Below are 23,691 nucleotides of genomic sequence, written 5' to 3' on the forward strand. Positions count from 1 at the left end.
CTCTTTTAGTTGCTTTTCAAAGAGAATTAAAATGCATGAAGCCACGGGACAGCTTAGCTCTGTTCTTTCTGTCACATTTTAAACATAACAGCGAGTATATGTCTCATGTAACGGCATGTTTTGGCTTCTCCAGTGCCTTAACTTTAGGAAAAGTTCATTTTCAGATTGATCTGTGATGCCAGAAGGAAAGAGAGACACAAAACGGGAGAGGTCTTTTTCTAGGGCTGGGGTCCGAGGGCCTGTAATTTCTCTTTTCTCCCAACTTTAAGTTTTCTTGTTGTTTTTGTTATTCTGAAAATTTTTATTCAATAATTTATAAGACTCAACACATGAAGCTCTTCTTAAAATAGTTTACTTGGAAGGCAGAAGGAAACACTATTGATACTCTGCTTCTAAATCTATCTGAGTCTACAGCCACGCCACCCTGAACAAGCCCGATCCCGTCTGACCTCGGAAGCTAAGCAGGGTCAGGCCTGGTTAGTACTTGGATGAGAGACCACCTAGGAAGACCAGGTGCTGTAGGCGCTAAAAAAAAAAAAGTAAAAAATAAAAATAAATCTATCTCTGAGACATTTGTATCTTTTTGTATAATCATAAGCTCTTAGAACAAGACTTCAAGGGTACTGGTTTCTGTGCATCTATGTTAAAGCTCTTTCAGTCCAGTAAGAAGACAGAATGGCAGCAAAAGGGCTGAGCATGCTTTTGTATGCTTCAGATGTGAAAAAGCTAAATCAGGCAAACAAGATGAAAATGTTCAGTCTCATAGTGAATAGAAAACAATATACCTTTAAACAAAAGCATTTTTAAAAACTATGATGTTGGAAGGTATTTAAAAAAAAATACTTTCCAGTACCTAAAACGGGGAGATGCTTATTCTCACGCCCTGCAGGTGGAAGGAGGAATCGTCACGCACTTTCCAGCTTGACATGTAGCCAAAGCTCTCACAGTTTGCGTTCCTTCGGACCTAGCGTTTGTCCTTCTGGGAATGATTCCTAAGGCATTACGCACAGATATGTGCAAGGAGATGTGTTTAGGAATATTTACTGCAGCATTGTTTATGATATCTAAAATTAGTAGCAACCTGAATTTCTACTAGAAGATTCTTGGTTAAGTGTACGTCCGATGAATATTGCACATTAAATGATGTAGAAAGATAATCTATAAACAAGATGGGTTCAGTTAAAAAACATTTTGAATTGGATGTTTGATTCTGTTTTTTTTTTTTCTTAAAAATGATGAGCATATCTACACACACAAAAAAACCAGGAAAGAGGAACAGTGCTTGTGACTTTCTGCTCATGTCTTCTAAATATTCTATAATGAAGGTGTCATCCTTTTATAATTAACGTTATTAAAGAGAAAAATTTAATGTTTTATTTCAGGATACCATTGGAGCTAATACTGAATAAAGTATCTAAAATAATAAATATATATTCCAGGAACCAGTTATTTCACAGGAGTGCTATTGATTTAAAAATAGCAGTTGTTGCATTGATTCACTGTGAAATCCCTTGTTCCTTAGAAGACTCTTCTCCAAATGGTGTTCTTTTTAACTTAGACGTTTTCGTCAGAAGAAAGTTGCTTGATATACGTGGCGGCGGGGTGGGCTCCGGTCAGGTCTGTCAGCCAGCTCTGGTGAGATGCGTGCGGCACGGCCTCGTTCCTCCTGGACTGTCTTCAGTTCAGAGCGGTTAAAGGGTCATCTCCTCCCGGCCAGTTGTGTCGCTATTGCCGGAATTTCCATTCTCAACGCACCAAAGACGTCGAGGATATTTTAAAGTACAGCAAGTATTCGGACTGGTTGAAAAGTTGATTTACACTGTTCAGTTTAAAAGAAATAATATAAAGATGGTTTCTGTAAAAAGCAAAACATCTGATTTTAATGTTTATTCTTGTTCTTTTGCTAAAAGAAAGGTCAGTTGGTGGTAATGATAGAACAGTGAACTTGATGTAGACTCGAACTCTAATTAAGCTTTTCCCGTTATTTTCACCTAGGAGGCCTTGGAGGACCGTCTGGAAAGGGTTAACCGAGAACTGGGCTCAGTCCGCATGACGTTAAAGAAATTCCATGTCTTGCGCACCTCTGCAAATCTTTGAGATTTGTAGCTATTAAATTTTGAGACGTTTTTGTTTGCACTACTGTATAATTATGCACTCAGAAAAGGCAAACTATTTTGTACTGTTTATAAGCCTTCAAACTGTAGTTTTACAATCATGCAATTCTTTAACTTGCTATTTTATACTTCAGATGGCCACATATTTTCAAGATATTTTTGTTATGCTCAGGAATCTCTTGTATATTTTACTATTTAAAAAGTATTATTTTTAAATAGTATATGTCTCCAATTTATATCACGGATAAGGAAATGTAATTGGGGAGGCAGCTTGTTTCTAAACAAATAGTGTTATCCTTTTACAATTTGCACACCAGTTTTGTAAACTTATTAGACGTTGTGAATATGTTTTTTTCTTTTTAAATAAATGCTTAAGAATAGCATTCCTAATGATAGACTAATACATGCTGAATGCAAAAAACAATTATAGGATACTGTGGGCTTTAGTTGTTTTGAGGTTTTTTGAAAGAGATAATGCAATTCCTGTTTGAAACATTTGTCTTAGAGTGAATATTAGATTAATAATAATGGAAGTATTGGAAATAATGGAATACTGGAAAGCTTTGAAAACTACATGAATAACTCATTTTATTTCCCTTAATCTCTACTATTTGTGAGGAAAGAAAAATGAGAGAGATGTAATTTTCTAATTCGGTCATATATAGTACTTTTCAGGAAAACGTTAAACAGTTGGAGAGCCGCAGCTTTCTGCTCCTCATTCGGAATATAACTCGTGTCCCACCCTCGACCATAAATCGATAGAGAGAGCTGAGGACGTGCAGCTCACCGCCCAGTGAGGTTATAGGAGCAGCTCTGCCCTCCTCAGTGCTGGTGGCTTCGGCTCTCAGAGTCACCGTGCAGACACTTAACCCCTCCACCGCTGCCAAAAAAGAAAGACAAGTGCTCCCGCAGTAGGGGCTGTAAGAACCGGTTAAGGCCAGAGCTCCCTCCTCTGCTTGTTAACGGAAGGGACTGTGTCTAGGTCTCACGGCCTTGAGCTTGGTCTTGCTGGGGGCTCTAGCTCCCTGCCTGGGCAGTAAGCGCCTCCTGGCCCTCGGAGTGGCACTTGGGTGGGGGCCGTGCTCTGACCAGGAGCTCCAGCGGGTGTGTTACTCCGTGCGGGGACTTGGGTGCCTTCGAGCACCCTTCACCAGGGCTTCCCCTGGCCAGCTGCAGGCCTGGCACCCGCAGCCACGCTCCCTCTCAGCCGGGGTCACAGCAGGGAGGGGCCTCTGGCAGCTGCCTCTCGCTGCCAGCACAGAACTGCACTCACCGGAATCAAGTGCCTTTACTCTATTTTTTTTTTTTTTTTAAATCTCCTAGTTATGCTAAAGAAAAGGTTTGTTTTAACCAAGCTCCACTACAGGCCTAATCAAGGGATTGACTTTACGGTGATATGCCCTTTAATGGGTTCCAGCGCATTAAAAACTAACCTGAACATTATCAGGCTATTTCATTGTTCCTTACTTTTATTGTAAAGTCTGCAACATTCTTAAGAATAAAGAAACTGCCATTTCAGAAGAGATTATAGTTTTATCTTGTCAAGGAGTTATCTGCCCGGTAGTCTCTATTGGCTTATTCCAAGAAAGGCATTTAGCGCATCAAAACATCTGTGTCTGTGCTTTCTCAGAAAACCTGCGCTTTGATTTTTGGAGTATGCAACAGGTTGGAAGTATCAGTCACTTATTTTTTTAAAAAAATTTTATTTTTTGCTTTGTAGCTGTGAAGAGAGAAACCAAGGAGAACCCTTTCAGCCATCATTCTCTTTGGTGGTGGTTAACTTAGCGGACACTCCGCTGAAACACCACTCGCCCTGAAGGCAGGAAAGGCGGCAATCTTGGGAAGCAGCTACTGACCCTGGGAAGTGAACTATGTTTGTAGCCTGCTGGAGCCGAGAGCTGCAGCCAAGTAAAAAGCCTAAGTGAATCTTCCACTTCGGGGAAGTGCCTTTTTAAATGCAAATATTAACTCTCTGCACCCCATTCTGCCCCCTTCTCTCCCTTACTGAGCTGCCTGAGGTGGGGACAAGTCCTTCAGGAGCCAGGATTTACAGCCTAACATAAACGTTCCAAATGAAACAACAGGCAGACCTGGGACTGTGTGGCTGGGGATGGGAGTCTGGGGACCTGGGTCACGTCCTGGCCACCGCCTGCCTTCCTCAGCCTGAGTGGTGGAATGAACCCATAAGAAACTTCTATTCAGGGAGATCATGTAAAGTGCCTGGTGCTTCGTAAATTTTCAATAAATAGTACATTTCAGTTTCATCCCAAGTTAAATAGGCTTGTGAAATAGCGATTTTGCATTTTTTTTTTTTTAATAGAAAAGTAGATTATGTCCCAAGCAATTGACTTAAAAAGTACCTCGGGTTGGTTGACATTTCTGTCAGGTGGCCCAAGATAGTCTCTCCACCCCTTTGCCAAAAATGAGCTTTCTTGGAGTTTAAATGAGCTTTCCTCTGGTGTGAATTTTTTAATGACTAAAAAAAAAAAAAATTTGATAACCTGTTGAGTATAAGTTCTAGCACTCTGATCTTAAGCAGGTGATTTTGGGGTTATTTGATATTGATGTAAGCTACTGCAAGAACAAACTATTGCCGGTGTAATCACCATGATTGCTCCTTCAGGAGTTTCATCCAGCTAAAGGCGGCGGTGGGCCGTGAAGCGGGACCGGACGTGCAGCCTGCCACTGGGTGTTGGGTCCGTACTGAGGATTATGACTCGTTTTTAGAGTTTGGTAACCACCAAGATGTGTACCTCCTTTTAACTTAGAAAAGCCAGGTGCTTTGCTGAATACTGTTTGAATTCTGCTCTGCGCTAATATATGTAGTAAAATTATGACATCTTCGTCGCTTTAAGTTTTAGATATCACAGGAGCAGTTTTCACTAAATTTTAATGTGCAACTTGTGCCATGAGTCTCTAAGAAGCTTTAAAAAAAATGAATGCATACCCACAGTCTAGGAATCATAGAGGTAAATCACATTTACCCATCATGAGTGACTGTACGGTTATGAGATTCGTAGGATCTGATTGAACCAATTACATTGCACAAATTTTGCAGGACATAATTTCCTGCCCTGCCTGGGGTTCTGTGGCAGTTCGATAACGTATTAAGCTGCACCAGTATTCTTAGGACCTGTGTTAAGCTTTTTCCTTCAGATTTGTGTTTTATTTCAACAGACCCCTCTCAAATACGAGGAATTGAGCCATACATTTGCGTTTGCTGAACCTTATGTACCTCTCGCTGACTACAGACTTCAGAGATAACTTTTATTCACAGTGTGTAGCAGCGACGTGTAACGTGAGAGACTGGCTTTGTGCCGTGCTGTCGATGGTCAGACAAAGAGCCACGTGCTTGTCGCGGTCATTAAATCTCGTCCAGTGTTGGAGCAATGGCACTGTAAGCTCCGTGAGAGCAGGGACCCTCTCTTCATTCCTGCAAACAGGCAGTCAATAAACGTCTGTGGAGATGAGCGGTGTTCGTGTATTTATTCGCACCGGCTGACCGGGGCATCTGGTTTTCAGCGGTGTTGAGTCCTTGAGTTACTGACGGTTCGGTTGCAGCCATCACGGGCTTGCAGCGGTGTCGTCCAGGGGCCCAGTTCCAGCGGGCCGATGGGCAGGGGCCTCGCTCCAGATGTGTTTGTTGTGCAAATCTTTCTTCAGTGGGTCTTAGGGCCCCTCTTGGTGGCGGGAAGGGGCTGAGGGTTTACTCTTTGAGGGGACACCTCCACTTGTCTCTGTGATCGGACCGGTGTTTTGAGGCCACTGTCTCCAGGTCTGACAGGAACCCAAGCAGATCCCAATTTCCATGGTGGCTTTGCCCTCCTGGCTTCAGCTGAGCTCACCTGGGGCTGCTTTTGTTTTGGTCTGCATGGCCCTTCCCGGAGAAGGCACGCCCGTGTCCTCAACCACGTAGGGTGACACTCTGGCGCGGTCAGCTACCGGGTGCCCTGTCTCATTCCATCACTTCAGCTCTGGGCAAGCAAGTCCAGCCTCGCTCAACCTCAGTACACACCACGTTTTCTTTTGAATGTCACCCAGGACCCCCTTGGTCCTTTCGTTTTCCACCTGGCGGGTCCCATCGGGAAGGGACACGAAGGTGTTCTGATCCACTTCCAGTTCCTCCCGAGGGCCGAGCGTGTCTGACGCCGGCTCCTACGAACCTGGAGTCTGGCCCCGCGTCGGGGTTCGGGCCCGGGTCTGGCTAGCCGGCGACATTCAGAGGCCTCACGACGTCTGCCCCTAGATTCGTCCTCTGACTCCCCAAGAACCCCGCTTTTTAGTCGGGAGCTCGGCGGGCCTGGCAGCGCCGGCGGGGATGCTCGCCCCCTCCCCCCGCGCACCGGGCCGGCCTCGCCGCGCGCGGGGGTGCGGAGGGGGCCCGGGGCCCCGCGCGGCCGGCTCTTCCGGCGGAGGCGCACCCCGCCCGGCGCGCGCGGGCAGCGGCGGCCGCTGGGGCGCGCGGGGAGCGAGGCGGCGCGGCGGAGAGCGGTCCAGGGCCCGCGCCCCGCGCCCCGCGCCCCGAGCGCGCCCGCCGACGGCCCGGGGTTATGCTCGCGGGGCCCGCGGGCGGCGGCGGCGCGCGCGGAGCCTCGGGGCGCAGCCGGCCTCCCCGGCGGCGTGGGGCGGCCCAGCGGCCGCGGAGGACGGAGCGGCGGCCGCGCCGAGCGGGTGAGTGCGTCGCGGCCCGGGCGGCCCCCCCTGTCCCCCGGCGCCGGGCCCCGCGGGGGGGAGGGGGACGCGCGCGACCCGGGCCCGGGAAACCGCCCCGAGCTCGGCCCCGGGGTGTCGCCGGCCCTCCGGACTGGGGCCCCAAATGCGATTTTTCGAATTTCCGCCGGTCGCGACGGGGGCGTACGGGACGAGTGTCGCCGCGGTCGAGGGGCAGGTGTGTGCGCAGGGCTGGGCCCGCCGCGCGCTCCTGAGGACAGGGCCGGGGCACAAGCCCCTGCCCAGCCCGCGGCCCTCCGCCTCCAGCCGGGCGGCCCCCCAGCCCCGGCCGCGGCGGCGCGGGCGTCCCGGGCCCAAGCCCGGGTGTGGCCTCCCACGGGAAAGGTGCCCCAGGTGTCCCCTGGGCTGGAGGAACCGCGGGCCCGTCTCCATCCTGAGTCTCCCTTCCCTGTTGTCACCTCAGAGCAGCACCTTCCTCTTCCAGGCAACCCCCCTCCATCCTTTTCTACGAGGCTCGGGGTCACCGGGGAAGAGGGGAACTTTGGTGTCCCCTTCCCCCACGAGCGGCACGAATCCCCCTCGAGAAACTGCAGATGGACATTCTAAGTGAACACCAGTGTGCTCGCTCCACGAATGTCATTTCAAGGCAAGTCCTCTAGCTTTCTGTCCCCTTCCCACAGACTCACCGCCTCTGCACAGAAATTCTAGATTCTTCATCCTACACCCCTCTCCCTGCCTCTGGAGTGTGGGCTGGGCAGTTCTCCAGCCTGGGGCCTGCCCCCTGCCCCCTCCCCCCCCCACGGGTCCCCTCAGCATCTTCAGAGACCACATTTGAGTGTCTTTTCTCAGTCCTCACCCATCTCTCTCCCACCCCCACCTGGGACACTCACTGAGCTGGTAGGTAGACCCCCCCTTGGGGGGAGGCAGAAAATGTTCTCATCTGCACCCCCCCCCACCCCCCGGGTCCCCAGCGGGACTGATCACCGCCCTGTGTCCTCACTGCACGGTATCTGTCTGTCGGGTCCCTCATCACCGCTGGCATTTTCCACGGTGACGTTGGTGCCTGGCTCACCACCCCCGCTGGACTGTGAGCTCCTGGAGGACAGGGGTTCCACTCAGCCCTGGTCCCCACCCAGGCCAGCCCCCTGGGACCCTAGCGGATCTGCCACCTCTGCCACCTCTGCCGTCTCTGTGAAGTTGTTCTGTCAAGAGACCTCTGTGATGGGAAGAGGCTCCGAGCCCTCTCCCTTTGCGGAGAGGGACACAATGAGTTAGGAAAGGCTGTTTTTCTCGGAGCGACTTGCCAAATGGTGAGGACAGTACATGCTCTGCGGTGACGGCACAGCCTCTGGGTCCTCTGGCAGTGAGGGTAGGGTGGGCCCTCTCTCCATGCCCTCCCCACCCGCTCTGCGTGGGAGGCGGGAGGTGGGGACCTGTACCGCGGGGGGCCTGGCTGTCCCCTAAGGTCTGTACGAGCTTAACTAAGTCGCTTGGTTTCTCTTGGTCTTGGTTGGTCCTAATGGAATCTGAAAGAAAATCCCTCTGCTCCTAGGAGGCCCTCGGGGTCTGGGCCCGCCTTCTGTCCCCAGCAACTCTTCCTTATCGGGACCCAGGCCGCCCTCGCTGGCCTCCCAGGTAGAGTCCAGCCCCCTGACCCAACTCCACGCGCAGAATGGCAGTTATCTGTTTCCGGAGGCCTCCCCGCTAGGCTGGGCTCCTGGGGGAGTCGGTGCTGAGTCACATTGCTGTGTATCTTGGTGACTGGCAGGTGCTCAGGGAGCTATGTGTCTGTCGGATAAACGGTGGGAGGGTCGGCCCAGGTGGGTCCCAAGTTTGCGCCGCTCCATTCTCAGGGGGCCCCACCTTTCCTCCCTCCTTATCTAGAGGCCTGTTTTAACGCCAGGCAGATGCTCCTCACCATCCCATCCGGCTCAGCCCTTTCTCCTTGGCCTCCGAGAAGAGCCAGTCATGGAGGATGTGGAGTTCTTTGTAGAGATGACAAGAGGAAATGTCTGCTGCTTCGAGATCATGCTTTGCTGCTTTTGGGAAGGACGCCGGGGGCCATGTGTCCTGTGAGGGAATGACAGCCATCTCACCCCTGCTTCCTTAGCCATGGGCAGGAGAGGCGGGCAGCCCAATACCAGGCGGCCGGTCCACAGTGAGCGGTCCCATGCTTGCATGCCACGTCTCTGAGATGTCATCCAGTAAACCCATGGCAAATCCTTACCTGGTTTGCTTTAAAACCTGGGGCCTTGGCCCCATCTACTCAAGGCGTCTTACAGAAAAATTTCTTGTAGAATGTAGCGCCAGGCAAACTTTGCCTCCCCCACGGGAAACTAGATTGCTTCCTCCTTTGATAATGAGAGGGAGAGTGGGGAAGAAAAGCATTTCTTGTTTGTGCATTGTGCACACACACTGTGTGCATGGCCTCTCCCGTGCACACCGCAGGTTAGTTTTCTTCCCCTATTTCCCCAGACATAGAGATTGAGAAACGGGGAGGTCATGTGATTTGCCCAAAGGCTGTCTGGGTTCGTGCCCAGTTCTGCTTCCCATGCCTGTTGCCCCATGGTCTTTTCTGACTGCTTCGGTCCCCTTTTCTCCCCGGCTGCCAGGAAGCTCGGTGCACATGCTGTTCCATCTAGCAGGTGTATTCCCCTACCTTCACGGTCAGCATACTTATTTCTACTTTCCATTCCTGTCTGTGCCTGTGGGTGTGTGTGCTTACGTGTAGATCTATCTACTTACATTCTTTGTAAGTCACCGCAAGAGGTTTCTGGAAAACCGGACAGATAAGTGAGCTGAATACAGTAAGTAACACTGCACTTCACCGCACGCACAGTGCGGTGAAGGAGGTGTGCTCCACAGGGGACACAGTGCGTGTGGTTAGTGCTGCCTAAACAGCAGGCAGAGTTCAGAAGAAAAGACACTCTTTCTGGGAAAGGCAGTCGGGGTTGACTTCCTGGAAGAGGTGGGATTTGAAGAGGCCTTAAAGAGTAGGCGGAGTTTTGATAGCCTCAGCACCTGTGGAGGGCGCAGGACTTAGAGTGTAAAATCTGGGGTTATGGCAAAGGCCCCCCCCCACCAGAGCAGGTCTTTTGGGGCAAAAAGAGAGCATTGGTCTGTGGGATAAAGTAGGGGGCCTGGTGATGTCTTTTTCAGATCCCCTCCAGTCTTGATGGAGGGCCTGGGGACACTGGAGCTGGGAGGGCCGCACCCTGTTAGGGATGAGAAGGATGAGGAGCCGAGGCCAGCAGAAGAAAAGTGGCTTGCTCCTTGCGCCTAGGACCCAGGTCCCTGGAATGCTCGTTTAGTGCTCGCTCGGGCTGAGGACGGCCGGCAGCCCTGTGCACTGGCCCTTTTTTTTCCTGTAAAATGGGTTTGAGGTACTGAATCGTCACCTCCAGCCTGGCAAACCCCATGACAAAACCCTCGCAAAACCTTTAGGGCCGCAGACATTAAGAGCATGTTGGCAAGGAGAGCTGGCGTTCACTTAAGTGACTCGTGATGATGACCGGCCTTGCTGGAGGACAGCGAGGAAATGAACCCACAGGCAGGGTTCCAGTAACACGGATCGGAACCCAAGCAACGGCCCTGCAGAAGAGCATGGCGAGGGCAGCTTCACACCCTCTCCTTGCCGCCCCGGACGCTGGCGCCCGTCACAAAGCTCTGCCTCGGTGCCCGCGCCCTGCGGTCCTCCCCCTGCTATGGGGGAGAGGGGGAGGAGTGCGGGGTGCAGGACAAAGGCAGAGAGACCCTGAGGCCGACTCCCATCTAGAGGGATGCTGCCGGGCAGGTGCGGACGCATCAGCTTGCAGCCGCAGGGGCAGATGGCCCTGCAGAGCCGAAGACCCCCGAGGGTCACGCGTCGTGTGTGCACACAGGCCAGGCTTGTCACTCACAGCGGTTCCGCAAAGCGCCACAGACGCCGAATGAGCAGATCCCCAGCCGTTGCTCCGGTATGGGTGACGGCGGGGCGAGGTCCCTAGGGGGGCCTCTGGTCACGACATGCTTGTCATCCGATCCCTGCGTCACCTCGTCTTATGTGTTTCTGGGTAAAGACACCGCGTTTAACACATATCGTTGGCTCCTTAACGTCGACCTCAGCCCACACCCGAACGAAGCTTCTCCGACACACGTGTTCTCTCCCGGCGCTCAGGGACACTGAGCTGCAGCACGACCCTGGCGGGGGGCCGTTTCAAACGGCGAAATCACCACCCAAAACCACGGAAGTGTGAAAACCATAGCACTGAACAGACCGTGATGAGGGAGGCAAGGCCGAGCGTCACCGTGTCCCACCTCCGCTGGGAACGTGACACTGGGCCACTCAGAATTTTGCTCCGCTCTGCGCGTGTTCTCAAGTGACCTCAGAAGCGCCAGGAGCATGGAGTTTGGGGTTACGGATCGTTTTAACGAGTCGGCGAATTCATAAATCTGGAGTCTGAGTAATGGGGATTGACTGACTCTATGTACAGAGTGTTCTCTCTCGATGGCCGTGATGTCCCCAGGCGCCACGACATTCCTGAGGCACGGGAGGGACTGTTGGCTGATTTTACGGACGAGGAAACAGGCTCAGAGAGGTTCGATAACTCGCTCGAGCGTGCGCCGGTGGCCAGGCCCGAGCTGAGCCCCGCACCACCCCTGGCGGGTTCCAGGTGCGACTCTGACTCCCGAGCTCTCGCCCCGTTCGTGGGTGGGTCTTTCCTCCTCGTGGCTCCCCCGGTGCAGGGAACTCATCAGCCACCTTTGTCCCTGTGTGTGTCCCCCGTGGTACCTCCGGCATCTAGAACGGGGCACCTCGTCGATGCTCCGTAAGTACTGGGCGAATGAGGCTGCGGCCGCAGATTCTCCTGCGGGAGCCGAGAAAGGAGAGCTCGCCGGCCGCGGTCCCCCTCCCTCGGTCCTCCCACCCCCTCTTCCTCCATCTCTTCTTCCCACAAGTCTCAGCGGGGAGCTGCCCATGTTCTTGCATCCTGAGCGTCTGCAGCCCGAGTCGGCCTCTCCGGCAGCGCTGGCCCTTCACCCACCAGAACCATCTCTTAAGGAGACATTCCCGGCTTCCTGGGGCCTCCAGTCCTGGCCTTCTTGCTCCTGGGAACCGTCCCTCAAACATCTTGCCTTGGGCGCCCTGTGAGGAGTCTGTACCGAGGCGATGTGGACCATGGCTCGTCCTCCTCTGCGAGGCCCCGCTTCCCTCTGCAGAGGTGGTTTCTGAGTGAGGATGGAATTTTCTCCTTTGGCAGCTTCGCCCAGGCCTCCGGGGGTCTGGCTGACTCACAGGCTGTGCCGTGGCGCGGAGCGTGAGCTCTTTCCCGCTGCCGCCCTGTGGGGACTAAGTTCAGGGCCTGCAGCGTGCTGGCCTCACCTGGCCTCAGGCCACTGAGGACTCCGGCCCCCCGGAGAGCCCACCGGGCACCAGAGGCCTGGGTGAGGCGGGTGGAGAAAGGCCAGCTCGGTGGGTGCTGCCCGCTGTCCCCCGGCTGTCTCTGCAGCCCCTCGAAAAGTGTGTGGAGGCGCGGGGGATGGGAATGGGGGCGTGTGGGGGTAGAAATAGATGACCACTCCCGTTTTTTCGGGGAAGAGCTTCCGCCAGCTCCGGCTGGCTAGGAAGGAGGCTTCCTGGCAGGTCTGGAAGGTGTCACGGCTGGCTTGGCCATAGCTGTGCCTTCTCTTCCTCTGTCAGGCCCAGGGGCCCCTTAACCGCTTTTCTTGGCACTTTGCAAGAGTTGACTTTTTTACTTGCGTTTTTCTGCTCCCTTAGAAGAGGGAGAAAAACCAAACATTTTCTGCAATCAGACTTTTTCCCTCTCGGGCAATCACGATGGCAAAAGGCATTTAAGTCCTTTGAACACCACACGCGAGGCAGGCTCGCGTGCGGGGACATCCCGTCGGCGGGGAATGGCCGGACACAGCGGCCACGGCGCAGGGAAACGACGATTTCACGTTTATTTTGAGTCTGCTCCTTGCAGCATATTTCAATTAGCTGATCAGTGTCGTGCATCTGACAGGCCAGACGTTTATTGTGGTTGAGCCATCTGGGAGGTGGGAGGCCCGCAGCCTTCCCCGTGGTCCTCTGCATCTACGCAGGGAAAGGAAATTCGTTTGATGTGTTGAAGAACCCGACACTTAAACACCGTTAATAACAAAAGCCGCGAGGGTTCTGAAGCGCCGCCACTTGCCGAGCCGTCAGTCAGACGCGCAGAGTCGGAGGCCTCATTTTTCCCCTCTGCGTGTGACATTTTCCAATGCAGTTGGTGCACAGCTCTGAAGTGGCTTCTTTAATTGGTCCGGAGGACGCTTGGCATGAACCTGGCGAGGAGAGGGACTCATTAATTTAGACTTGGGTGCAACGCGGCCCGTGCACTCGCCGCTGGGGAGTCACCGGGGCCTCGGGTACCAGATGCCGGCATTAGCATGCGGCTGAGCGCCCGGCCTGGGCCGAGACGGAGAACGCCGGCCGGTTTTATTTTGGTCCCCAGCCTTGGGTGACTCACTGTAGCATCGCGAGTTCACGGTAATGGCTGCTGGCCAGCACAGTCTGTCCTGCTCTCCTGGGGTACCGAGGCCGATAGCCCCGATTACACCCATTTTTCTCTTTACCTGTGTTGTTCCCTGCCCCCTCCTGGCTAAAAGTCCCTTTTCCTGAGCAACGTTCTGTCTGATTTTCCAGCAGGTGGGGAGAAAGGAATTCAGAGTCTTAGGAATAAGCGAGCCAGAAGGAGGCTTGGAAAAAACCAAGTCCAAGGGCGTGTGACCTCTCCCGGGAGAGGAATGATTTTGCATTTCCTAGAAACCTTAGGGGCTCAGGGCTGGGCGTCCAGCCCGAATGAGACCCAGGGACACGGCGATGAGCCGGAGGCCGGCTCGTAAAAGTCGGGACAGGTGTGTCCTGGCGGCCCGGGGGTCTCAGCTAACGATGTCACCTGACCAGGTCCCCTTGATTCTAGACTTTTCTGGCTATGAAGATTCTTGCTCAAAGAGAAGGCAGCTCTTCCCTCTGCAAGCCATAGGGACCCTGGCCTGGCCCGACTGCTCCGCTCGCTGGGGACCTTGGCTTCTTTGTCTTTGAGTCACCGGAGCCTGGCACAAGTGGCCTCGTGGTGATTCAGGGCCCGATGATCGTTCGGGGTGGCGGTGACTGCAGGTCCAGAGGCAGAGGGGTCTTTCTTGTTACCCACCGTTCGCGTCACGCCCTGCATCGCACACAGAGCTTCTGCCCATGGCGCTTTGATGCACACAGACGCTGCTGGGTCCACTTTGCCGACGAGGAAACCGAGGCTCGCGGAGGTCGTGATTTGGCCCCAGTGCTTTTACCGGTCCTGTTTCACACCCGGGGCCAGTAAACTCAGCGAGGTCCTGCTCTGGGCCCGCCCCACAGGAAGCGAACTGCTGGCTGGGGCTCAGCCTGACGCGGGTCCCCGGTCGGTCACATCCATGTTCGGTCACGTCCGTGTTCGCTCACGTCCGTCACCCCGCCTGTGCTGTGCCATTGTCTTTTTCAAACCCGTCCGTGTTTCCCAATCCGTTCAGTCTGAACGGCGCATGGTACTCTTCAGTTTAGGGTTTTTTTTTTGTTTCTTTCTTTCTTTTTTTTTTCCCCAGAAGGGAAGACAATTCCACATCTGCCTGTTCTCGTAGCTTTTGCTTTCCAGGGAGGCCAACGGGCTCCATGGGCGGAGAGCAGGTCGCGCAGCCGGGACTGCGTCCTGGGGCATCGCGGCCCTGCACGGGCACGCCTCGTCTAACTGCGTGCGCTTCACAGGTGTTGCGTTTTATCTTGCAAATCGAAGGCAAGACCCACCCGCAGCAGGAGGCTTCCGACTCGCTTTCACAGCGATCTGAAGCGGAAAGGCAGGGCTGCGAGGTCTGCCCTGCGTGATCTTGAGGCCTGATCCGGATCCTGTTGTTGACTCCTCCGGCCACACCTGGAGGCTGAGGTTAGAGACGCTGTGTGCGGCCCGGCGGCCGGCCGGCTGTGTGACTGAAGTCCCGGGGAGGCAGGTGAGGCGGGGGACGCAGGTGATTTTTTCAAAAGGGGCTCAGTTCAGCGTGAGCCGGGGCTGGTCTGCTTGGTTCTCCCTCGGCCCGGTCAGCTTGGTCTGCGTCTTTCCCTCTCCCTGTCCTGCTTCTGCCCTTTTCCTGGCTTTCGGCTCATTAGAGAGGGAGCAGGGACCCAAACGGCCTCGTCAGGAGCGTGGCAGGAAGCCAGGTAGGGGTCGAGGAGGCCAACACCGCAGGTGTCCACCTGCCTTCGCGTCCCAGGCTTCTCTGATCTGGCTGAGGTGCGGGGCCTGTGGCCGCCAGGCTGAGACGATTGGGTGACACGGGTGGGCCCCTGTGGGAGCCTCAGATCGGGGTTCCTTCAGCGAGACGTGTAAGGTCTGCTTTTCCCAGCCACCTCGAGGCAGGTGCCCAGAACGTTCGACTTGGGTCCTTGCTGCGGATGGAGGCACATCCCTGGAGCCCTGACCCTGTGTGAGCCACACCTGGACGGTGGTCCTTTTGCTGTGGCTCCGAGGCCCAGGTGTCTAGGCCAGACCGTGGCCCGCCCTCCCAGGTGGCTCCTTGCCAGTTTCCTCCCGCTTCTCCTGGGATCCTAGCCAGTGCGTGCTGTACCTCAGGAGGCTCCCATGCCGCTGGCGATGCTCGGGCCTCGGGTGCAGGGGGAAGACGCAGGTTCCGGCATGCACGGAGGCCGGCGGGAGGAGGGGGCATCGCCGAGACTGGACGCGGGAGGAGAGCGGGCCCGAGAACGCGGGATTTCCTTTCCTTTCTTTAAATCGAAGTGATGTTCGCATAACGTAAAATTAACCATTTCTCAAGTGTACTGTCCAGCGGCATTTAGCACGTTCCCCATGCTGTGCAGCCGTGGCCACCTCTGCCTAGTTCCAGAACATTCTCGCCACCCCAGAAGGGGAACTCGCGCCCGTCCGCAGTCACCCCCACTTCCCCTCCTCCCAGGCCTTGGCAACCACTGATCTGCTTTGCGCCTCTGTAGAGTTACCTGTTCTGGATCTTTTCACATAAATGGGATCGTACGACATGTATGCCTTTTGTGTCTGGCTGCTTTCGCGTGACAGTACGATGCTCGAGGTTTGTCCGCGCCGTAGCACGGGCCAGAACTTCGTTCCTGTCTGTGTGCGCGGCCACACGCACGTAACGTGAACTTGACCATCTGCGCCATTTTAAAGCACAGTCACGTGGACGTGCAGCCGTCACCACCCCCCACCTCCAGGACTTTTTCATCTTCCCCAACAGAAACTCTGTCCCCATTGACCAGCCTACCCCTGCACTCCCGCATCCTCCTCCCCGCAGCCTTTCGCCACCACCATGTCACTTTCCGTCTCTCTGAATCCGACTCCTCCGGGTCCCTCATGTAAGTGGAGTCACACAGCATGTGTCCTTTCTGTGACTGGCTTATTTCATTGAGCATAATGTCCTCAAGATTCATCCAAGTTGCAGCATATGTCAGATTTCCTAACTGTTTAAGGCTGAGTAATAATACTCCACTGTATGTATACACACACTTTGTTTATCTGTTCATCTGTCGATGGGCATTTGGGTTGTTTCCGGGCCGGCAAGACGTGGACTTTGGCTTGCGTCTGGGTCGGGGACGATGACAGCCAACTGGGCTGAGAGGGCCCGGGGTCCGGAGGCGCGAGTGGTGCCGTCTCTGAGCTGAGAGGCCCTGGATTTCTCTCTGTGCCTTGGTTTCTGCATCTAACGGGGCGGCGACGCTCGCTTCTGGGGATGGCGCGTGGGTGCAGCGAAGGCTGGATAGGAGGGTGGTTACGTGAACTGTCAGTCGCCCGGCGTGTATTGGCACAGGTGTGAGCGTTGGTGGCACCTGGCCTTCCTCCCACCCGGGGCTTCCTTGTGACTTCCCCTTGCCAGGAGTTTTCCCCCCGACCAAGAGGTTCCAGAGCCAGCTCTGGGAGAGGGCGGTGGGTGTGTCCCGCCTCTGGGTGGCCTTATGAGTGCTCACTGACTCCCAGCCCGCAGCATCCAGGACACAGGGCCTCCTGAAACACTGTCCCTGGGTCCCTTCCTTGGTGCTCCAGGAAATCGCAGCCAGGAGGATGACATGGGTGGCTGAGTCAGAGCCACAAGTCAGCCTGGAATTCGCCAGGTGTCACTTGCCTTCACGAGGCCGAGGACCTTTCGATGCGCACAAGAGCTGTGAGCTGATTTGGGAGAAGCTTTCCCGGGTCGGGCCAGTTCCATGCGCAGTGGTGCTTGGGAAGCCGTGGGAGACATTCCGTACCCGCCAGTTAAGGGGCTTAATGATTAACTCGGGGCTGGGTGGCTGGCTGGCTTTTGGGTCGCATATTCCGTCCTTTTAAAATCAGCTGCAATATAGTTAAATCATACGAGGAATGTAGGTTGCAGCCCCTGCCAGAGGTTACAGATTAACTCGGAAGACAGGCTGAGAGTGACTGAGTTCTTGGGGCCTGTGTGTCAGGTCCTCACCCGCCCCCTGCAGTTACCCGGTCGCACAGATGAGAAAACTGAGACCCAAAGGCGAAAAGTCACTCTCCCGAGGGACACGGCTAATGGCTTCAAGTGCAGGTATTCCGGCGGCTCCGAAGCGCCGGGCTAAACTGCCGTTTCAGACAGCTCACCCTACGGGGACCCATTCAGGAGTGAAGCGGGCTTTCGAGAGCCCGCCTGGGAATCTAAGCATTATGTAAAGTGTGTGTGTATGGGTTTTTTTAAATAGGAGCCTAGTCCTCTGGCGCCCTTGGGGAAGGAACGCTTCCTCCTTTCAAGGCCGAAGAGGGGCCTCTGGAGGCCTCAGGAAGGAGCTCTCCTGTGTAGGGACATTTGTGCCCCTAGGGCAGGGTGCTTTTTGCTGGCTGGCACTTGCCCACAGGGAACCAGCCCATCTGTCCAGGGCCCCGTGGGCGACGGTCTCACGGACGCTCTGGGGAGCACGGAAGGTGGTTCACGTGACGTCACCTGTGTCCCAGGTGTGCTGTCCCCTCTTCTCCTGGCTCCGGGGCTTCTCTTCGCCCCTTGGGCCGCTGAACTTTGCGGGGCCCCGTGCAGCTGGAGTGGAACAGACGGGGCTTTCAGGAGGTAGAGGTTTTATTTTTAGCCCCATAGCTTCAGTGTTTCTATCACTATGGAGATACCGGGCCAGGGCCCCCCAGGCTCCAGGCTCTTCCAGTGGTTCCCCAGGCAGCCTGGGCTTCTCTGTGGAGACCTGTCGGTGCGTGCAAAAGTGCAGTGTGTGCGCGGTGTGTGTGCATGCATGGTAAAGGCAGGTGTGTGTGTGCGTGTGTGTACGCAAGGCAGAGAGACAGAGACGTGCCCTATGACCTTGGGCAGGGCCGCTTCCCTTCCCTGGGACTTCCTTACCTGACGAGTTGGGATGATAATTAATTCCTGCCCTACCTGCCTCTGCATCCGGTGTCAGGTGACCTGGGCAGTCTTCGGGCTACAGTGAGGCCCCAGCGCCCGTGCGTGCACGTGCGTGGTCCATCCAGCCGTTGTTCCGATGACAAACGCCGTCCCCGGGGGGTCTGGAGACGTTTCCCCTCCTTGTCTCGCTGCTTTTTCCTGTATTTCGGCTTCTCCGTTTGAAGGCGGAGAAAGAGGAGGTTGACGGGAAAAGTATTCTAGTCCTTTCCCTCCACCTTCGTAAAAGATACACCAAAGGAGGTTGAAATCTGTGCGTCGCCCTGCGGAGTTTATGAAAATCTTTTCCCTTCCGTTCCTGCGGTGGAGTCAGTGTCCCGCCTCCAGCGGGAACTGGCACGTGGCACGTTAGCTCCGTCCCTGCGGTGGGCGTAACTGAGGCTCCGAAAGGTCCAAGTATTTGTCCAGAGAGGCACAGCCGTGAGCCCCACACTGGGACTGGAACAGAATTCTCATGGCCCTACAAACAGCGTCCTCTCCGTGGCTCCGTACAGAACGCAGGCGACAAGGGACAGACGCCAGGTGTCGGCCGTCTCCCGTGGCACTTGCCCCTTCCGGCCCTTTAAAAGCTCAGGCTTGGCTATTATCCCTATGAATGGAAAATGGCAAGTGTTGCCGAGGCTGGGGAGAAACTGGAACCCTTGCACATCGATGGCAGGAACGTAAAACGGTGCAGTCTACGGCCATGCCACCCTGAGCACGCCCGGTGTCTGATCTCGGAAGCTAAGCAGGGTTGGGCCTGGTGAGTACTTGGATGGGGGACCACCTAGGAAGACCAGGTGCTGTAGGCGTAAAAAATAAATAAAAAATAAGGGATCGTAAGCTGACAAGGTCCTTGCAGTCTGTGAGGTCAACCAAGGGTTGCCTCGCCTAAAATAAAAATTAAAAATAAACGAATGAACGAATGAATAAATAAATAAACAAATAAACAAACAGTGCCCCTGCTGGGGGAGTCCGGCGGGTCTGCAAATGGTTAAACGCAGAGTTACCAGCAGGTGAGTCAGCAAACCAATGTGGTCTGTCCCCACAGCAGAACACCACCGGGCCGTAAAAAGGGAGGAGATTCTGACACAGGCCACAGCATGGAGGAACCTCGGCAACGTGGTGCCGAGTGAACGGAGCCAGACGTAAGGGACAGTAGTGACTCCACTCACGTGAGGTGCCTGAGACAGGCAGGTCCATCGAGACAGGAGGAGGATGGTGGGGGCCGGGGGCTGGGCTGCAGGGCTTCCGTGTGGGACGATGAAAACCTGGAAGTAGCAGCGATGGTTCCACAGCGCTGTGATGATCTTACTGCCACCGGATTGGACACTTCAACGTGATTCCGTGGTAAAAAATGCCCCACAATCCCCGGCCTGCCTTGGCACCCCGAGTAGGTCTTGGGCTGGTCACACGTTGCCTCTGCTCTTGTGGAGCACCTTGCTGGCCCCGGGCTTTGGGACAGGTCCCCGCACCTGCAGCTGGCCGAGGCCACCAGCTCAGCCGCCAGCCTGCACCAGTCCTCAGTCCTCGTGCTCCTGGGGCGGGCATTCCCAGCCATTGACAGCGGGGTCTGGTGGTCGTGTGTGAATGACAGCTGTCTCTGTGGAGTGCTGTGCACCTGACCTCGGCCATGTCCTTTCATGGCGCTTGCTTGCTATCGGCCAGTGGAAAGACAAATACCTCTTCAGAGAGCAGATGCCATCGCCCTGGGCCCTGGCGTCCGTAGCTGCGAGGCGAGGGGGAGATGGCTCGGGGTGCTGTGCCCCAGGGGTGGAGAGGGTGGCCCCTGTGGCTGAGGCCCATGCAGGCAGCCCGGGCCACGGAGCTGCCGTGGGGACTCGCAGGTCGTGCTCTCTCTCCGAGCTCCTTCCTGTTTGGTTTAAGGGACACCGATGGTGCCCAGCACGGTGCCTGGTGCCTCACGGGGCTTCGTAAGCACTTGGACTGTCTTGTGTCTGGCCCGTGGGAAGCGCTGGGATCCTTGGTCCCCTCCAGCAAGGGGTACCAGGCTCCCAGATGTCCTGGGAGTGCAGGAGGGCGTGGCTGGCTGGCTGGCTAGGAGGAGGAGCACGTGACTGGGGCTGGGCTGGGTGCCATGCGATATTTGAGGGGTTCCAAATGGACGGAACCCAGTGTCCCCTCCCCTCGCAGCTTCCTGCTTTCTCACTGGTTTCCTGGGGCCGCGTCTTCCTCCCTCGCAGTTCCGGGGGCCGGAAGTCCACCTGTGGGCAGGGCTGGCTTCCCCTGGAGGTGCCGAGGGAGACTGTCCTGTCCCAGCTCCGGTGGTGACCTTTTGTCCCGGCCTTTGTAACTCGTGGACACATCGGTGCATCCCTGGCTCCGTCTTTGCGTGTGGTCTTCCCTCTGCGAGTGTCCGTGCGTCTCCCTCCTCTTCTGAGAAGGACACCGGTCATGAAGTCCAGGGCCCACCTTCTCCCCAGCATGGCCTCATCCTAACTAAGCACATCTGCAAAGACCCTGTTTCCAAATGAGGTCCCAAAAGGACATGAATTTCGGGGGCGTACCCTTCAATCCACGACAGTCTCTGTATTTGATGAGCGAGTGAGTGAATGAATGAATGAATGACTATGAAAAGTCATTCATAGTCCCTGTGTGTCCGCTCAGGCATGTGGATACGGGAGGCCAGAGGCGGCTCCAGGTGCATCCCCTCTTCCTGGCCAGCCCCCCGGCCCCTGGCCTCTACACCCTGCACCCCGCACTCTGGCCACCTCGTGACTCAGCCACACGATGTTCGTTACAGGGAAGTTACCACACACGATGTGTCCCCCGCTTCCTTCTACCCAGCACCTCAAAGCTCTCTTCGTTTCTCTCCCCCTCCTTCTGGCACCAAGAAGGGTGACAGGAGTGGCTCGGTGACCTTGGGCAAGTCAGCTCTCCTCTCTGAATCTCAGCCTCCATCTGTGAACGCAAGAAGCTGAATCAGTGCTCTACGATTATTTCTGTTTTACCGCCGAGAAGATGATGGGCCGGGACAGTGTACCCTTGGGCCCCATGTGGGGCAGTACTCAAATCCAGATGCCCCCACTCCCAGCCTGTCCTTCGGTCCTCTGCCAACTCCTGCAGGAAGCCATCTGTGATTGATCTCACTCGTGTGGTTCCTCGAGTCCTCCTGTGCCTTTTGCGTGACATGAATTCACAAATACTAACTAGCCTGCTGTTCAGGTGGAATGCGCTTGTGTGTGTGTGTGTGCGTGTGTGTGCGTGCACGTATGCGTCTGCACGTGTGCCATTTTCTCCGTGGTCCTTTTCCCTCTGTTTCTGGAGCTATTTGGTCAGTGTCTCCCTCTGTGCTGCCCCAGGGTGGCACCCAGCACGAGGCTCATGACACTAGGTGTGGACCAGCCTCGGAAACATGAGCAGAGGTGTAAATACTAGGAGACCTACTAAAAGAAAAATAGAGAGGAGGAAAAAAAGCATAGATGCTTTCAACAGATGCCAGCGAAGCATCTGACAGACGTCAACATCGATTCCTCGTGAAGACAGAGATGGGGGGCGTAGGCTCAGATTTCGGCAGCGAGCGTCTCCGATCGGCAGCGACTTACTCCCGTTTTCATAGTGGAACGCGGTAGCAGCCTTTTTCAAAGTGTTTGAGGAGCACAGAATGCTTCTGGGGCTGGGTCGTCAAGGGGTTACGGGGCCAGACAGCGTCTAGCAGGTGCCGCTCCAAGAGGCAGTACCTTTCATGCCGGTTGCAAGACGAGCACACTCTCCCTCGTCGCTATTCGTCACTGCCCTAGATGGAGCCAGGACGTGGGCCAAGAAAGACGAGGGGCAGGGCTCTTAGGAAGGAGGGCGCCAAGTTAGTGTTTCGAAATGGGCGCGGCCGTCGTCTCAGGTTTTCAAAGCAGACACGCTGAAAACTAATTAGCAGTGATAAGATAGCATGGTGGCCGAGTTGCAAAATAAGTGTGCAACGGCCACGCTTTTCTGTGCGTTGGGGTGACCGGCGGCTCGTGGAGATGGGGAGCACCCCCTGTTTGCTCGGGTGCCGACAAACCAGCGGCCTTGCTTCCTGGTCAGGAAGGAGAGTAACACCCAACAGTCTTAGGCAGCCGCCAGCCTCTCTGCCTCCCTGGCCCCCCAAATCCTGGGAAAGGCAGGGACGATGGTGTCACATCTGCAGATCGTTCCAGAACTCCTCCAAGGTCGGGTCAAAGCTGTTTCTCGCCGCACAATGCCTTCCTCACAGGCGCGTCTGAGGAACCTCTGAGAAGGCCTCGGACACACCTGTGCACCACTCGGCTGCCATCACCAAGGCCGGGTGGCCGTTATTTTAAGCTTAGCACCAAGCCCTGACGATGGGTGCAGTTTGAAGAGAGATGGACCTCAGCGCACTGTCCGAGACGGGCTCTCGGCATTACCCTTGGCTTTGTCGCGGGTCCCTGCTCTGGCATCTCCGAGGCCGCCGTGGCGAGTGGGAATTGGATTCCGGTGAGAACAGTCTGGTGGTCAGAAGTACGTCATGAGCTCCTGCCGGAAACCGGAGCACAGACACAGCCACATCCCTGTCCCCATGTGAGCAAACCTCGTGAACCAGCCCTTCGCCTTCCCTTAGTAAGTGTCCTGACCTTTCTCGAAGGCGTCTCTTTCAATAAACAGTGAACACTAGATGTAATTCAGACTTTTAGAAATCGCGGAGTCGTTCAGCTGCCTGGGGCTGCGAGCTGCAGACGAAGTCGTGATGTCACCAACAGAGTCGTCCAGGGAGGCCTCGGGAGAGCTGGATGGGGCGCGTCGGCCAGACTGTGGTTCCCCAGAATTCCTTTTTCAGTAGCCTGCCTTTCGTTTCTTTTCCTTCTCCGTCCTCAGGGTGGCTTTGCTACCGTTATTATTATTATTTGCCTCGTTTTAACCATAGTCGTTTGTGTGACCACCCGGCAGGGGGAACGCTCTGTAACTTTCTGAAGGCCGAAGACCTTGGGCTTTGTGACAGCTTTTTCCTTGATGCCCAGTGGCCTCGCTCTGCTGGTCCGCCCGCTTCTAAATGGTCAAGGTCACTGCCGGCCTTCCAGCTGGGTCTGGAGGTCGACAGGGCAAGGATTAGGGCCTCATAGGCTTCAGTTCCCAAGTTGGGATGATTTTTAAGATCCCCGGAGAGCTCTTAAAAATGGTAGTGACTCGCTGGAGTGCAATGGCTTTCTGAACTTGAGCGTTCTTTAGGAATCTGTAGTTCACAAAGTTAAAAGGTAGACTGTAAGGTGGCAAATACATTAAAAATATCTTAGAATTGTTTGGACTGCCTATTATTTCCTTCACTTTCTGCTATTCCGAAAGAAACGTTAGTTATTAACATTTAAATTTTAGAAACTTTAAACTTTTGGCATTGACTTATCATTACCTTTCGTGGCACGCATCTTCCTCGTGTGTTACTGAGTTCACTTTTTCTATCTAGAGTTCGAAGATCGATGAGCTTCTGACGACTCAAGACTCACGGCATCATAGAACTCAAAGAACATTATTTTTCAAATGCTGTTCTTCACTATTC

General features: G+C 54.9%; 2 protein-coding genes and 2 pseudogenes across 10 annotated transcripts in view; all 4 read left to right on the forward strand.

Annotated features, from left to right (window-relative positions):
- The window catches only part of MPHOSPH9 (M-phase phosphoprotein 9), a 48,181-nt gene extending 42,597 nt beyond the window's left edge, over positions 1-5,584 (forward strand). For all 7 annotated transcript variants that reach the window (XM_039879290.1, XM_039879293.1, XM_039879292.1 and 4 more), the window contains one exon: positions 1,996-5,584. In XM_039879290.1, coding sequence (XP_039735224.1) covers positions 1,996-2,097 — 102 coding nt within the window. In that variant the 3' untranslated portion in view covers positions 2,098-5,584. The remainder of the gene's footprint in view (positions 1-1,995) is intronic.
- Positions 407-525, forward strand: LOC120616156 (uncharacterized; annotated as a pseudogene).
- A 1,131-nt stretch (positions 5,585-6,715) lies between the features above and the next one.
- The window catches only part of LOC120616031 (membrane-associated phosphatidylinositol transfer protein 2-like), a 103,299-nt gene continuing 86,323 nt past the window's right edge, over positions 6,716-23,691 (forward strand). Inside the window, exons 1-2 of one of the 3 annotated variants that reach the window (XM_039879305.1) lie at positions 6,716-6,785; positions 7,270-7,431. The gene's annotated coding sequence lies outside the window, so the exon portion shown is untranslated. Of the gene's footprint in view, positions 6,786-7,082; positions 7,432-23,691 lie in introns of those variants that run through there. The other 2 variants (XM_039879304.1, XM_039879306.1) reach the window with 2 other exon arrangements.
- On the forward strand, positions 18,879-18,994 carry LOC120616174 (uncharacterized; annotated as a pseudogene).

The sequence above is a fragment of the Pteropus medius genome, unplaced genomic scaffold (assembly GCF_902729225.1).
Source record: "Pteropus medius unplaced genomic scaffold, Ma_sr-lr_union100, whole genome shotgun sequence".
NCBI lineage: Eukaryota > Metazoa > Chordata > Mammalia > Chiroptera > Pteropodidae > Pteropus > Pteropus medius.